The sequence below is a fragment of the Desmodus rotundus genome, chromosome 3 (genome assembly GCF_022682495.2).
Source record: "Desmodus rotundus isolate HL8 chromosome 3, HLdesRot8A.1, whole genome shotgun sequence".
NCBI lineage: Eukaryota > Metazoa > Chordata > Mammalia > Chiroptera > Phyllostomidae > Desmodus > Desmodus rotundus.
Genome location: NC_071389.1, coordinates 54,314,030 through 54,329,819, shown reverse-complemented (window position 1 = coordinate 54,329,819; position 15,790 = coordinate 54,314,030). Strand labels below are relative to the sequence as shown.

The window sequence follows — 15,790 nt, the reverse complement described above, 5'->3', positions numbered from 1 at the left end:
TTAGTTAGGGATGCAACACAGTCACCGACCATGCTGCTTTTGAGTCAAGGCTTAAGTAACTCCCAAGCGCAGCATTGTATCTTTTGAAAAATGTAAAGGATATGAGGTCAATTCATCAGCAAGACAGCGGGAATGGTAGTGGTGTGGTTGTTATGCCGACCAGTACAATGGAGTAGAAGTCAGGAGGACAGTTCACTGCTGTGCTCAGCCCAGATGTGGACTGCAACAAGATGATGGACCCGCAGCAGCGCCCACCAGTAAATAAAATCTCAACCCTTACATTCATCAAAAGCAATGAAGATTAAGTCACATATGAGAGATACAGGCAGCTGAACCCTGAGCAAAGGAAGCAGAGCCAGCGTGGAGAATGCTGTGTCAACCCATCGGCTGCTCTTCTTCCTGTGCTTGAACATATCACTAAGACCTGGGGCTCTGAGGTCTGGATTTCAAGACTCAGTCCTGCCACTTTGAACAAGTGGGGCTTGGAGTGAGTTGTATCACCTGTCCTACCCTCGATTTCCTCATATACGATGTGGGAGAATAATGTTACATAACCCATAAGAGTATTTGTGAGAAATTTTCAAATTCAGTGATTCATTAAAATTATGCACTGTTATGGTGAATTTATTTGTCAGCTTGGCTAAGGCTCAGGTATTTGGTCAAACATTATTCTGGATGTGTCTGTGAAGTTGTTTCCTGGATGTGACTAGCATTTAACTTCAGCCTTTCAGTAAAGCAGAATATCCTCCATAGTGTGGGTGGGCCTTATCTAATCAGTTGAAGACCGAAGTGACCATAAAAGCATTCCAAACAATGTATGTATCCTGAGCCTTAAAATTCTTTTTTTTTTTTTGTGGTGATGGAAACAGCTCTGGAGTGTTCACTGATACTGTTTAAAAAATAAAGTACTTAACTCTAGTAATTTTTGTAGTAATAAATGCAATACATACTCATTATAGAAAAACTGGGGAATATGTTTAAGGAAAAAGTCACCTGAAATTTATGCCCAGACACAGACCACTACACTTAATTTCTTCAGCTACTGTCTGCATACCTTCTTTCTACGTCTCCATTTAGAGTTGACATAGCCCTCTACATATACTTCTCTTTCTTGCTTATTATCATTTAACATTGTGAAAAATTGTTCTGTACTTTTAGACAGAAAGTGTTTGCTTCTTTACAATTCCCGAACATAGCATTGTGCCAGCGCGCAGTGGACTCAACAAGTGTGATCCAGTGAACTTTCTGACTTGACGAACTGACAAATGCTCCGTGAGACCATTTAATGGAACTGCTGACCAAGGCAATTTCGGTCCCTTCCTTTGCCCTCACAAAACAGCTAAAGTCACTGGAATACAGTCACTGATCTGGGGCTCTGAAAAATTAATTAATTCAGTAAAATAATATGCAGTCTGTAAGGACCAAAAAAAGATAACATTTGAAGTGCATAAGCACACAGGTTCACTCAGTGATACTTTATCCCAAAGCCTTTGGAGCAGTTACACTTTGGAATTTGGAATTCTTTTACTGAAAAGGATGATAGAGCAAATGTGATGTGCAGTGTGTTATAAAACCCCACAGCTGGGTACAGGGAAACATAGTGTCATCAAACAGTAAGAGCAAAGCATTTTTGTAGGAAAGCATGAGAATAACCACAATAAGTAGACCTGTCCTTGTGTTTTATGCTTCATGGTACATTGTAGGAATCTCCGGTGTCCAGGCTGTGGGAACACCCTCCAGAGGAATTTCAGTCCTCTAGGCCCAGTTTATCACTAGCTGGGAACCAAATTCTTGGTTGATGTCCCAGCTTGCAGGGTTCCTAGCCAATGCACGTGGTAAAATTCAGACTAACCACTAAGGTACAGATCTAGTGTTTTTAATTTCCAAGGATAAATTTTTTTTATCCAAAGACCAAAGCTATAACTAAGTTTCCTTATCTGTTCTTTGTGCCAATTTTCATGGTTTCTCTCCTAGCATCCTCTTTCATTAGGGTAGGGCTTGTAAAGCCCTGCTTTAGGTCTGATTGGTCGGGGGTGGGGGGCGGGGGCAGGTATCTCACTGTCTGCCTTTGGGGGACCCTGGCCTCGCCTTCTGTCTTGTAGGGTTAATATTACTCATCCTCTCAGTTACTGACACTAATAAACCCCGAGGAAACCACACCATCAGCTTTCTTGCTTACTTCTCTTTCCATACCGTCTTGATTTCTAGTGCCTGAAGATTTCCCTTGTTTCTGACAAGGTCAACTAACTGGGCATTAAATCATATATCCTATTTTATCCAGCATGTCCTGGTGTTTTACAGCAGGACAATTGTCCCGTTATCTTAGACCACTATATTGCCACCCCAGAACTCTTACTTTCATTTTCCTCTTACTACTTAAAACATTTCTATAAGCCAGGTTACTCCATTAACCAGGCATACCATTTCTGAAGCTTTGTGGAATAACATTTGATATAGGAACAGCAAATTTTGAGGTAAAAATTCTCTCATGAATATTTTTCTTTTATAAGTGAGCCTTTGTAAGCCTACTCCTGAAATCACAGTATGATGCCATCTACTCGGTGACATTATCTCCCAGACATTTAGTACAATTTTTAATACAAGGGACTTGAATGTTCGCTATTCTTAACAGCAACAGAATGAATCTGTTGTGCTGAAGCGCCAGTGCCCTCTCAGCGGGAGTCTTCCAGGCTCCCAGCAGAAAGGTCTGCCTCATGCTCTTCCTTGTTGAACCCCAACTTTAATTTTTCTTTAAGGGGGCGTTCATTGCTAATCCGCAGTTCATTATCCGGAGCAGAGCAAATACTTGTAAGTATTGGTGACCGACTAATACTCTCAGTGAATGCTAACTGCCACGTGATCAATGTCTTTTCCTTCTAGCTGATCTGTCAGGATATTTAATTGGAACTTGAGAAATGCTGATGAAAAATTCTTACAGTGGGTGGGGCTGGGGGGGCCAATTCTATCATCTTCTTCAACTCTCAAATCCAGGTGCTCTTCAGTAAGTGCTCTGCTTTGTTTTACTTTGTTTATCTCAAATGAGGTCATCTGATTTTTGGATTTCTAACATAACCCTGTCAGGTGTATTAACTTGACAGTTGGGAAATGGGCATTTTTTCTACCTAAGGTTCTGTAATGAATAAAATCCCCTTATATCTTCCTGGGGAACCAATTACTACACTGAAAACTATGATAATGGATCTTTCATCAATAACAAATGTGACTTGTAAAGTGAAAATCAATCTATTTTGACTGATGATGTCTCATAGCAATAGGTAAGATTTCTTCCGAAAAATTAAAATTTAAAAAGTGTTTGATTTATCAGTTGCGTAAGATTAGAAATTCAGTAGTTATCAGTCTTGTCCAGCTATTTCCTGGCTTTATGACCTTGGAAAATTGAGACCTTTATTTCCCTTTTTCAAAAGACAAGCTGGTCTCCCAAATATATGTCTCTCTACAGGGAGATAGAAAGCAGGCCTCTCTGTGGACATTTGAGCGGACAGATGGGCTGATGGATGTGAGTTCTTCCCATGTTTGGCCTCCCAACAAGTTTCAAGTATGGGTTTGAAAACATGGTTCCTCTCATCCTCCAAGCCACATCTTGCCTAAATATGAGTTTCAGAAGGCGTGGAGGTTATGATCATAAAATGACTGTAACATATAATGTGCATATCAATTAGGACTCTTTGGTGGCAAGCGACCAATGCATAATTCAAACCAGCAGACATGAAAAGGAAGGATTTACTGGCTTATTTACCCAAACCACAGGGGGAGGGGTAGACTGGTTTTGAGAACGGCTGGGCTCAGCACTGGAGCATTGTCCAGGCCCTCGCTTTAACTCTGCAACTGCTTAGTGTCTCTCTCAGTGTCTTGGTCTCATTCTGTCCAGGGACCACAGCCACTGACACCCAGAGAACCACATCTCAACACTCTACTACCAAAGAAAAGAGGGTCTTTCCCACAGCACTACTTAGAACTCTAAAATCTGGGGAGGGCTCAGAATGGCTCGTCTTGGGCCATGTATCCACCTCTTGACCAATTACTCATTTGGCTAATCACTAGCCTGAATCTTCTGCACACCCCTCTGGTCAGGAGGGTAGTGATTGCTTCTGTAATAAAGGGGTGGTGGAGAACAGGCAAGCATAAGAGGCACTATATGTACCTAAATGACTAATTATATATATAAATATTATATATAATATAATTTATATTATGTATATTATATTTTGTATATTGTATATTATATATTATACATTATCATATATAATATATAATATAAATTATATACATATATTAGTATATAGGTATATATAATTATATATATCAACAATTTTTTTTCATACTGTAATATATAGGTATATAGTCTATGCATGCTTATATTTAAGAAAGTATAAATTGTTCTGTGAGCATGTGTATATGTATATATTGCATGCATGTATATATGGATGTATTGTCTGTATATTTGTATGCATTGGTTCATGGATATGGATATATATTATATATATTACTGTTTTGCAAGTATTTGTGGCTTTTCCCTTTCCAGCAATTTTAATCTATCATCTATAACCCAGGGTAAATTGCATTGCAGTCAGATTAGTTTCTGTATTGCCCCTAAATGTGTCTGATTTCCTTCTCTGGAAAGAGATAGAATCATGCAGACACATGGCAGTGTCTCGGGGTCCTATGGGTATGGGGTACCACTTCCATGTTGGGGTACATAGAGGGAAGCATTGTAAGTGGACTGACCTCCTATATAGTTTTCAGGTCAGCAGCACCAAAGTAAGAGCTCTCCAAGACTACATAACCAACCAAAGAAAATGAGGAGCCCAGAGATTAGAAGGAAGGGTAATGGAACCAGAGAGAGGTAAGAAGTGAATTGATGGAGTGCCAGGCAGTGGCGACCACCAGCACAGACAGGAGTTTACTGTGACTTTGGTGTAATACCCCTGGCCTCCTAGGAGTGCTAAGAATGGAAGAAAGAGGGACAGTGTATACGAGGTCTGTCTGGAAAAAGTCAAGCCATTGTTAACATAACGAGAGTGGTTTGTGAGGCATCGATGTAACCCAGCAGCCAAGGAGAGTGGACTGGAATGCGCATGTGTGAACAGTGATGACTTCACTGTACTAGTCAGTGAGAGTGGTAGACGCTGTTGAGTGAGCATGTGTGCTGTGTGGCTGTCACATTGAAAATGACTGAGCAAGTAGAGCAACAAATCTGCATCAAATTTTGCATTAAGCTTGAGCATTCCTCCACAGAAACAATTTGGAGGAATCCAAAGGCTTTTGGGGGTGATGCAATGAGGGCAGCACAAATAAAAGTGTGGCACAAATGCTTCAAAGATGGTCAAGAATCGTTGAAAGTGGTCCACATTCTGGAAGGCCTGCAACAAGCAGAATACCTGAATGTTGGAGGTGTACAGGCTGCAATCAACACAGATCAGCAACTGACAGTGAGGGAACTAGATGCTAATCTGTGGATTCCCAAAAGTACTGTGTCTGAGACTTTGACACAGGGTCTTGGCATGGAACATGTCATGGCAAAATTTTTCTGAGGCTTCTGCTACCAGAGCAGAAGGAACATCGTGCTGCAGTTGCTAATGACTTCATTCAACCACTACCAATGAACCAGACTTCCTCAGGAAGGTCATAACCAGAGATGAACCATGGGTCTACAGCTATGGTCTGAAAATGGAGGCCCAGTCATCCCAATGGAAGTCACCTGGTTCCCCATGACTGAAGAAGGCGTGGCATAGTTGCAGCAAGATCAACCATGTTAACTGTTTTTGATTGGGAAGGTGTTGTACATCATGAGTACTCCTCCAGCCAAACAGTGAATAAGGAGTACTACCTCAATGTTCTTCATCAGTTGAGATGCAATATGATGAAAACGGCCACAGGTGCTAGCAACTGGTGATTGGCAGCTTCATCATGACAACACGCCTGCTCATGCATCATGTCTCGTGCAATTTTTTGGTGAAACATCAAATCACCCATGTGACTCAGCCCCCCTACAGCCCAAATTTGGCACTCTGTGACTTCTGGCTTTTCCCAAAACTAAAGTCACCTTTGAAAGGGAAGAGATTTCAGACTATCAGTGAGATTCAAGCTAATATGATGGGGCGTCTGCTGGTGACTGGGAGAACTGTGTGAGGCCCCAAGGTGCCTACTTTGAAGGGGGCTGTGGTGTTGTCATTAACCTACATACAATGCTTCTTGCATCTTGTATCTTCTTCAGTAAATGTCTCTATCTTTCATAGTGCATGGGTGGATACTTTCTGGACAGGCCTTTATATTCTGAAATTTTGTTTTTACCCTTTTCCCAGAAGGCCAGCAGGATGTGCCAGGGCAGGATGTGCCTCTTTGGCACAAGGACCCTGAGCTCCAGACGCTGGAGAAACATTGAAAACGTAGTACAAGTTCCCTTTTTGTAAGGGAAATTTGCATTAGAAAGGGGTCCTGTACCAGGAAGAGAGCTAGTACCAGAGATAAAACTTCTTCATCTGAGAAACCTGTCTTCATGGCAGTGGAATCTTTTGTACATTATACCAAACGTCTGCTCTTATTTTCCTGTGTTCCCCCCCTTTGAAGCCCTGGACTCCTACACCTTTCCTTGGCTCAGGACAGTATAGAAGCCTCAATCGCATGGCCGCCTTTCGGGTCTCCTGTTTTTGTAGGGGTCCTACATGTAATCAAATTTATTTTTCTCTTGACAATCTCTCTTAGGTCAATTTAATTTTTGGACCAAAGAACCTAGAAGGGAACAAGGAAAAATTAAACCTTTCCTACATGTGCAACTCTACTTTTTCTCTTCTTTCTGTCCCATCCAGTTTCTTCTCCTACACATGTCTCACCTCCCCCACAAATGCTTTCTGAAATTGTTTCAACCCACCGTGACATCTGCCCCTCTCCTTTGGCTCTAGAGCGCAGCCTGCCTCGAGAGGAGGCCATTGTTTGGAAGTTGCTATTTCACAGCCAGACTGAGAAACACGATCTCTTCCCCACTCGGCAAATATATGCCCTCACACTTAGGGAAAAGATAAATTATCTTAAAATTGATTAATCCGATATGCCAAGTAAGTAGTCTTTGTTATATGTTAATTTAGTTGTTTCCTTTTCTATAACAATTTAACAGTTGAAATTTCTTTTGCTTTATGATTATACAGATGCGAATATTCAGCTTTCGATTAACTATTAAATGGATGAATTTTAAACTTTTGAAACATATTTACATGTAATTGTTTTCAGTATACTTATGTAAAATCCAAAGCCTATATTCCCAAATATAAAAAACCCCATTCAAGTCAGCTTTAATTATACGTTTATTTGGATGTGTGGATTCTGTGCTTTTGTTGCCAAGCGTGTCAGCTCCGTTCCCCAGTCGTGGCTCTAACCACTATCTGGAAAGTTCTACTGCAACAGCAGTGTGTCATGCGCATCTCTCACTAGGCCTGTGTGGCCTGTCTGTCACAGCAACTGGTCCTAAGTACTCTTGTGTCATCTACTTTCAAATGTCCTCATTTTTTAAAGAGGTGTGTTTGGCCTCATTAAATTATTAAGCAAATCAATACACAGCCCTACGATTTGATTGCTATGTTCTAGAAATCGCGGGCTTCTTCACTTAGCAAACACTTAAAGACCATCTGAAAGGTCACTCTTCCCCAAATACCAGAAAACCTCCATGCGTCTGGTGTGTTAAGGTTTTCTTATCAGATCTGAGGGAGACATCTGTCATCCTCACTGGTTATCAGGCAGATCTGCATGTGTGAGTGTCAGAGCTTATCTGGTGGTTAATGCAAATAGGTTGCGGGTTACTTTCTGTGAGCAATGTCTTCCCAGCAGGTCACCCAGCCACAGAGACAGCAGCGTGACTGATTCCATGATCTGGAAACTACAAACAAAACCCACCTGAAGTTAATTCCTCCTTTTTCCTCAAAAACTGCCATGGTTACAACAGGGAGAAACAACGGCTGCCTTGAACAAAGTCCTGCCGTACTTTTAGTAGCTTGTACTTTCTGTCTCCGCTATAATTAATTATTTTAAAATGAATCATTAAAAATCATGTTAAGGAAAAAGTAGAGTTCACAGGATATTGTTAAGCATAGATTTTTTTTTCCCAAACACATATGGGTTATGCTTTTTACTACATCTAAGATCAGTCAATAATACAGTAACTGCCTTAAAATTATAGGCAGGGTCCTCCCGATTTAGTCCTGTTTCAATGGAGGGCTGCATTGTTAATGCAGTAATGACTCGGCAGGGCAAGTCTGGGCAGCCAGTGGGTCAGGAAGTTAATGGTGGTGGGGAGCAAAGGGAAGTATAACCCTGTCGCAAAATCAAAATCACTTCTGGTCCAGACTTTGTACTGATGCTACCTCATGGTTGTTGTCAGCTCAAACACGGTATGGATGAGGAATTCTGGGTTCTGTGGCCAAGAAAATTCAGGATTTGGTCAATCACCCAGTTAGCTGGCACTCATTTAGCTTCCCTAATTCTCAAGACTTCCCTTCCCCTAAACATTAGGACCTGCACTGTCATTGGTTATGAAAGGGAAAGAGACAGGGCAAAGCCTGCAGCCAATCACCAGCTGCCTTGTATTTAAGTTGTCGTTATAGACAGGGAGCAGTATTTTTATTTTTTCATTCTGATTCTTCTAAGAATAGTCCGCATAGTTTTCACAACATATTCCTTTTCATGGCTGTGGATCAGGAGGAAAAAATACTGTAGCAATGTGAAATACAAACAGGTTCACGTGTTTATCTTTTCTGTGCTCCCTATATTTTTACTTCTTTTATTTTTCTTGGGAACAGGTCATTCAAAAACTGGGTGAATTGATAAAATGAAGCTGAGCTTGAACCGGGTATAATTTGCTATACCTGAGGCCTTCAGGGCAGACTGTCACAGATTCATGAGGTTGCCTATACCTCCACTTGGCCACGCCAAAGGGCTAGAGCTCATTCCATTTTTTTTAAAGATAACCAGAGAATCAGATTTTGCTCCCAAGCAACCCAGCTCTCTACTGCTTCTACTAAATCTTCAACCTAATTCAGCGACTCCCATCTCCACCCCCACCTTGTCTTTGACAGTACTGGAGAGACATTTTTTTCTCACAAGCGTTTCCACTCATAAAGTCTTTGTCCAGTGACATTGATGTCTGGTCCAGATAAGGCATCAGCCAGTAAAACTATCATCAATGATGATTGTGTTTGCAGATACTCTAGATCTGGAAACCATTGCAGGCAAGTCTACATGTTTAAAAACTTTCTTGCAAGTCTGCCAGTGTCTAGCAAGCCTGTGCTTTCTTCTGAAAAACTTCTGGGAAAACCTCAAGAACCAAGACCTTAAAATAAATAGGCCAGCTTGGTGTTCACTTGACTGAGCTCAGCCAAGGCTACTGACCCTTCTCCAGATACGAATAGGATGAACAGGGACATAGGAGTGTGTGGCCACCTTTGGAGCAAGGTTTGAAGGTCACTACTGAAGCTATTTGCCCCAGAATATAAAATCCACCACCTATCATATTAGCTATATTACTTTGGCTCTTGAAAACATTTCCCTCCTAAATCTTATTTAATGCAGCTATCTCTGGGGAGGATTGCACCTGAAGCTATTATTTGGTGAACACCAAGGGTGGAGGTTAGGATTATAAGAAGGAAAAATAAAATCAATGAGGAGCGAAGTAGAGAGCCCTCTGCCCCCAATTCTGCTATCCTGTCAATTTAGCTGAGAACTGGAGGGAAAGCCAGTTTGTTTAGGTGTTATGTTGTTTTTCAACTCCCACTCAAAATTTTCTGATCACCTTCACTCCTGTTACAATATGGGGCCTCGCTATCATGGACAGACTAGAATAAGGAACCTGTATGTCTGCTAGTCACTGCAGAAAACGAAATTGCATACTTCAAATACTGCTAGTCTGTTTTGGCTAGCTTAATGCCTCATTGCTTCTTTTTAGTTATTTCTTGCTATTAAATCACGTGAAATGCTTTGGGTGATTCCTGGTCAATAAATATCCTACTGGGCTCAGAATATATTTTAAATTTTTTATTGTAAAATAGACATGCAGAAAAGTAAATATGACACAAACGCATACTTAAAATATTTAGAATGTGAACACCTATGTAACTTCCAACTGGATGAAGACAGGGTATTTGCTGATATCCCAGGAAGCCACACTGCTCACAAACCCAGTATTTTTCTCAGGGTAACTTCTCTTGTTACATATATGATAATAATTTCCTTACTTTTTAAATTCCTTTTTAGTTTTACCTCCTATATATGTCCCTAAGCAACATTATTTAGTTTTGCCTCTTCCTATGATCTGTAAATGGAATCACATTATGTGTATTCTTTTATTTTTGCATCTTTCCCTCAAAATTATGGTCATGTGTGATTTACACATGTTGTCACATCTAGTGACAGTTTCTTCATTTTTATTGGCTGTATGGCATTCCAGTACACGTAGCATGACTTCAACCCGCTCTCCCACGGATGGACATTTGGGTTGCCTCTAGGTCCTGGTGATTACGAACCACGCTGCCTGCCGTACCTGTGGTCCACGCCTGTCAACGCCTGTGCTGCTGAGTTTGAGTGAATGTGTGAGTGACTGGGAGTGCTGGGCATGGAATAGGTAGGTCTTCAACTTTGCACAACAACAGGAAGCTGATTTTTCCAGAGTGGTTGTTCCGGTTTATTATACTCTACTCTGCCAGAATTTAAGAGTTCCTGTTGTTCCACATTCTCACCAACACTTGCTATTATCAGATTCTTAATTTTTTGCCAATCTGGTATTCAGTGTGCACTGATACTTCCTTGTGCTTTTTTCCCTTTCTCATTGTGCTTTTAGGTTGCAAATCACTGATTTTTAAAGAGATTGCGAGCTCCTTTGTAAGTTTACTGCCCTGAACCCAGATTCTTTAAAATTTAAGTACAAAGTCTACTATTCTGGACTTTGGCATTTTACTGTAATTCATACTCAGCACTTCGACTCATAACTGAGAAGCACGGGAGAGGTAAAAGGACCTCATTCATTGAGCATCGGTTTGAAACTGGGCACCCCATGCTCTTTGTTCTATTTAGTCCTCAGGACGACTTCGCTAGTTGAGATTGCTCTCCCTATTTTGACTCAAACCACGCCTGCTCACATGCCTTTAAAGCCTAAAAAACCTCTTTCCAGTACCCATGCTTCCTCCCAAGAAAGAGACTCTGCAGGATCAAAACAATGATCACTATCCTGTAGTGAAGTCATTCCATTAAAAACTACACCAAAAGAATAGGAAAGGTAGCTTGGTTAATACGACTCTTTAATCACAGCTTCCCTAGGTCAGTGTTCCATTAATACTCCAAAATCCAGCACATTAATATTTAAATAAACGAAGGGATCCTTGATTTTGGGCGGGATTTCCCTCACGAGAGGAATTTGTGAAACGCTTCAGTTGCATGTCTCATTTTCTGCCTGTGACAGGCACTCGTGAAGTGATTAACAGGACCCAGAAGAGTTACAGAATATTAAATGACAGCCAGAAATAAAAGTAACGAAACACGGGAGTGAGACAAACTATCCTCTGTGATAATTTTTATACAAGTAATCAATTTATTAGGACAAGCAACAAGGTCAAGTAATGGGCCCTTTAAAGAAATAATTTAAAGCCAATTAAAAGACAAACATCAAGTAAGGCTCCTAAGAATTTATGTGTTATTAATAGCGCCTTTTTTCTTTTTAACTATAAAGGTCTAATAAAAAGTCTGTAAATCCTGCAGATCCAGAAATCATTTTCAAAGAATCAAATTAACCAGATGCAAAGACTTGAGTTTAATATTGCCTGCAAAAGGGAAGGCCAAGCCAGCTTTTAACACCCCTCCGGATGCTAACAGTAACATTCAGAATGGGAGCAGTGTTCTGTGTGTAACTCTCCTCTCTAGTATCTTTACAAAATCACCCTTCGGTGGGATCAGATCCAAAACTCTCTCAGCGATGCAGACACACCGAGGACTTGTACCCATGTTACCGACAACTTCAAACCGGCTTAGACTTCGCCTCTATGAATATTAACCTCACACTCACCCCACTGCATGACAAACAGTTCTAACGCTTTTATTAACTGCTTCTATACCTTTCACACCTTTTGCAAGGTCCATTATTTTTTCCTTCTCTCTGTGATACAAACCCTGGCTTGCAAAAATGTTAGCACGATGTGCACTTTCTAGCTGTCAATCTGCCTCCATTGTCTTGGGTACCATCAACTGGCTACAAAGATTTAGAGGTTCTGTGATTATAGGATTTAAATTATTTTAACCCCTTTAAATTTGGAAACTCTTTAAATACCATTATCTCTGCAGCCACTGAAGAATTTTAAAATCAGCTTGGTCTTTTCTAGCTCCAGGTCTAAGAATTATAGCATTTTAGAAAAGTATAAATGCTTCTCTGCAATTTCACAAAGAGCTGTCCCCAACCAGCTGACCTCCATGAAATAAAGCCAGCCAGTTCTCTAGCTGGTAACTACTGATCAGAGTTAATAAATGGAAAGATATGTATGCTATGCAACAAAGCACTAGGAAAACAGATAATTGCTTCCTCAACTCCACGTGAAGCCAGTGAATCAGATTTGATGTGGGAAGGGCAGCAGACTTGGACACACGTCAGTAAATGTCTAAGGATGAGAAGACAGAAAATGTCAGGGACCCAGAGAAGCTCGATGGGGCAGAGAGAGTAACTTCAGTGACTGAAGGTCATCTTGTTCCTAAAGAAAAGCAATTACCATGGATACTCTGGAATCCTAGGTAACCCTCTGCGGTCTTACCTCTTGCGTCCTCACATTTATGTATCCATAGTGAGTCCGAAGGGGCCGCCTGAAGGTGTAGGAGAAAGGTATCCATTTGGTCCCAGGTTGTCCAAAGCAGTTTAGTAGCAATGGGAAACTCAGTTCATTTACAAGGCGCACAATCAGCAGGAAGAGAAACGCTGCTACGAAGCTCACTGCCACCACGGACTTTCTCTGTAACACATTGAAAAAGAGAGAGAAGAAAAATGAGTGAGGACTTTCAACCAAAGGCAGTTGCAGAGGTGCCTTTACTCCTATTTCAAAGGTATCAAAGGATGCTGTCATTTTTATTTGGAAACAGAAAATAATTACTTGGTGACTAGGTTGTATTAGTGTGCTGAAGCTCTGAGAGCAAGCCGAGCATCTTTTTTAGGTTATCTTTCCATTCCTTTCCTATCCTTTATTACCCATCTTCCTTGACAACACTTACTCAGTTTTCAAAACCCACCAAAAAGACATTCCCAACTATAGGAAGCCCTTGCTAACTGCTCAATCCCCCCTCAGCCATCATCTCTTCACCCCCAACACATCTGTCCTATTGGAGGTAAGAAGTCCCACCGCTCCCATACCTTGAAGGCACTTCTATTGTGTATGTTCCATTGTATGATTAGTTACGTCACTTTTCCTCCAGGTACTTGTGACTTCCTGGAGAGCTGGGGTATGCTATGTCATACTGATCTCTGTATCCCAGGTCCTTGACACATTTTTTTGCATTCTTATAGACAAAGTCTCATTATCAATCATTATCCTGTGTGTTTATCTAGCACCCTCTACATGCAAGAAACTTTCACTTGTGCTATAGGATATGCACAAGTAAGATTTAAAAAACTAATAGCCCTGGATGTGTGGCTCAGTTGGAGCATCATGCCATACACCAAAATGTTGGGTGCTTGATCTCCACTCAGGCACATGCTGGGTTGTGGGTTCAATCCTTGGTCAGGGTGTATGCCAGGGGCAGCTAATCGATGTTTCTTTCTCATATTGATGTTTCTCTCTCTCTCTCTCTCTCTCTCTCTCTCTCTCTCTCTCTCTCTCACCTCTGAATCAGTGAACATATCCTTAGGTGAGGATTAAAAAAAAACTAACAATAAGGGTAGAAAAAAATGCATGCCAAGCAGCATAAGAACAAACCCTTAAATGAATTGCTATGGAATAAGAACAGGAGCAACTGCATCTGATTGGGGTGGGAGAAAGCAGAGATGTAATTGAGACTGAGCTTGATAAAATGCATGCATTTTAAACAGTAAAGATGTGTGAGAGGAGCTTTTAGGTGGAAGAATCAGAGCAAAGAGGCAAGAAAACATGGGGTTATTCCTAACCACATAGCACTGTGTCTTAGTGCGGCACAGAGAAAAAGAAAAGGCTAGATATATACACAGATAACTTGATGGACTGCTTCAGATATCAAGCTGAGAAGTCTATTGGATTTGTTAGGTGATGGTGGTAAACCAAAGGAGGCCTTTGTTTACTTTTTTAAAGGTGACTGTTATAAATTATAATCAAACATTGGCATTTAAGATGCTTTGAGCAGGGAGAAACTAAAGGTAGGCAGCAACTACTTAGAAGGTTATACCAGCTGGCTAGGATTGAGGTAATGAGGGATGGAAAACTAGAACAGTGGCAGGGGAAATAAAAAAGTGGGAAAGCATGAGAAACTCCACTGAGGTGAAAGGCAGAGAACTTGGCTACTGATTGGATAGAAGTGGCAGACAGAAAATTCAGAGATGAATGATACTTTGAGCCTTGGTAACTGAAATAATCCTGGTCATATCAGGGAAAACCAGGGTGGTCACAAAAGAAGTGATGTAAGAGAATAAGAAGATAAAGCCCTTGGCTTTCAAAGTCTTAGTTTTCAGGGACTGGTCCATCATCTGATGGAGCTGTCAAGGAGTCGGGTACAAGGTCAAGTTTGGAGCTGAAGGCAGACATCAGAAACAACTCTGCCTTCAAGTCCAGGGTAGAGATGCAATGAAATGTTCCTCCAAAAGCTGGGCTTGGCTTCTGATTCTTCTTCAGACTTAAGTGATGACAAATAGCTTTCTGAGAATAGCTAAGGATTTTGGAGGTTATTGCTATGTTTTAGCTCGCCACTTCCTGGTGTAATCAGATTTTTAAAAAATTTTTATTGTTATTCAATAGATTTTTTTTTTCTCTTCACAAAATGTCCCAAAAGGAGAAAAGAAACCCAAAGCTAGCCCCTGTATCCTCCCTGGGCCCATGGTCACAGTGTCTCTGGGCAGAAGAATAAGCCCCGAGAAACCAGACACCCAAAGGAATTCTTTGCTCTTACCCAGCCCTAGTGATTTGCAACGTCCCCAGCCTACTGTCTAACAGCCTAATTTTTCAATCACCTGAAAGTCCCTTGAGTTCTGCCTCCTCAAAACCCCTTATCTTACCACTAACTCCTACATCCTTACTGCATTTAAGCTTCTAATCATGAAAAAACATTTTAATTCGCTCATCTGTGGAATCATTCTGTCCACCACATTGCAATATGTCAAGGTAACAGTTTAAATGAGGTGATGGATCTTACAAGTTTAAAGGGAGATAGACCAGAACAGATGGCTAAATGAAAGCAAAGAGGCCAGTCACCCATTGAGTAAACAGGTAAGAATGTTTTTTATCACCATCTGGTAGCTTGTTGCAAAACAGCAGCTTGCTTTGAAGGAGACCCAGATGGGATTTGTGCCTTTGTCTACTCCAGAGCCCAGCACTGCTCTCAGGTTCTCTAGGCTGTCACACTGCATTGCATCGCTGAGGCTTTGGGGACAAAGGTGTGGATGGCCTTTGTGGGTTATCTGATCGTGCATAGCAACACACAGATAACGCATACATGAAAGAAAAGAAATCAACCATTTTGAGAGAAACTTCAACATGGGATGAAATCATAGTTGTAAAAGCCTGCTCCCTAGTAATACATGTCTGCCTCTCGTGCCCTATGAAAGGGAACCAAGTAATGAGCACAGAGGGTGAGG

General features: G+C 41.1%; 1 protein-coding gene across 1 annotated transcript in view; it reads right to left on the bottom strand.

The window, feature by feature from the left end:
* ST6GALNAC3 (ST6 N-acetylgalactosaminide alpha-2,6-sialyltransferase 3) overlaps positions 1-15,790 on the bottom strand; it is a 491,203-nt gene that overhangs the window by 270,779 nt on the left and 204,634 nt on the right. Inside the window, exon 2 of the mRNA XM_045199607.2 lies at positions 12,795-12,989. Within this exon, the coding sequence (XP_045055542.1) occupies positions 12,795-12,989 (195 nt within the window). The remainder of the gene's footprint in view (positions 1-12,794; positions 12,990-15,790) is intronic.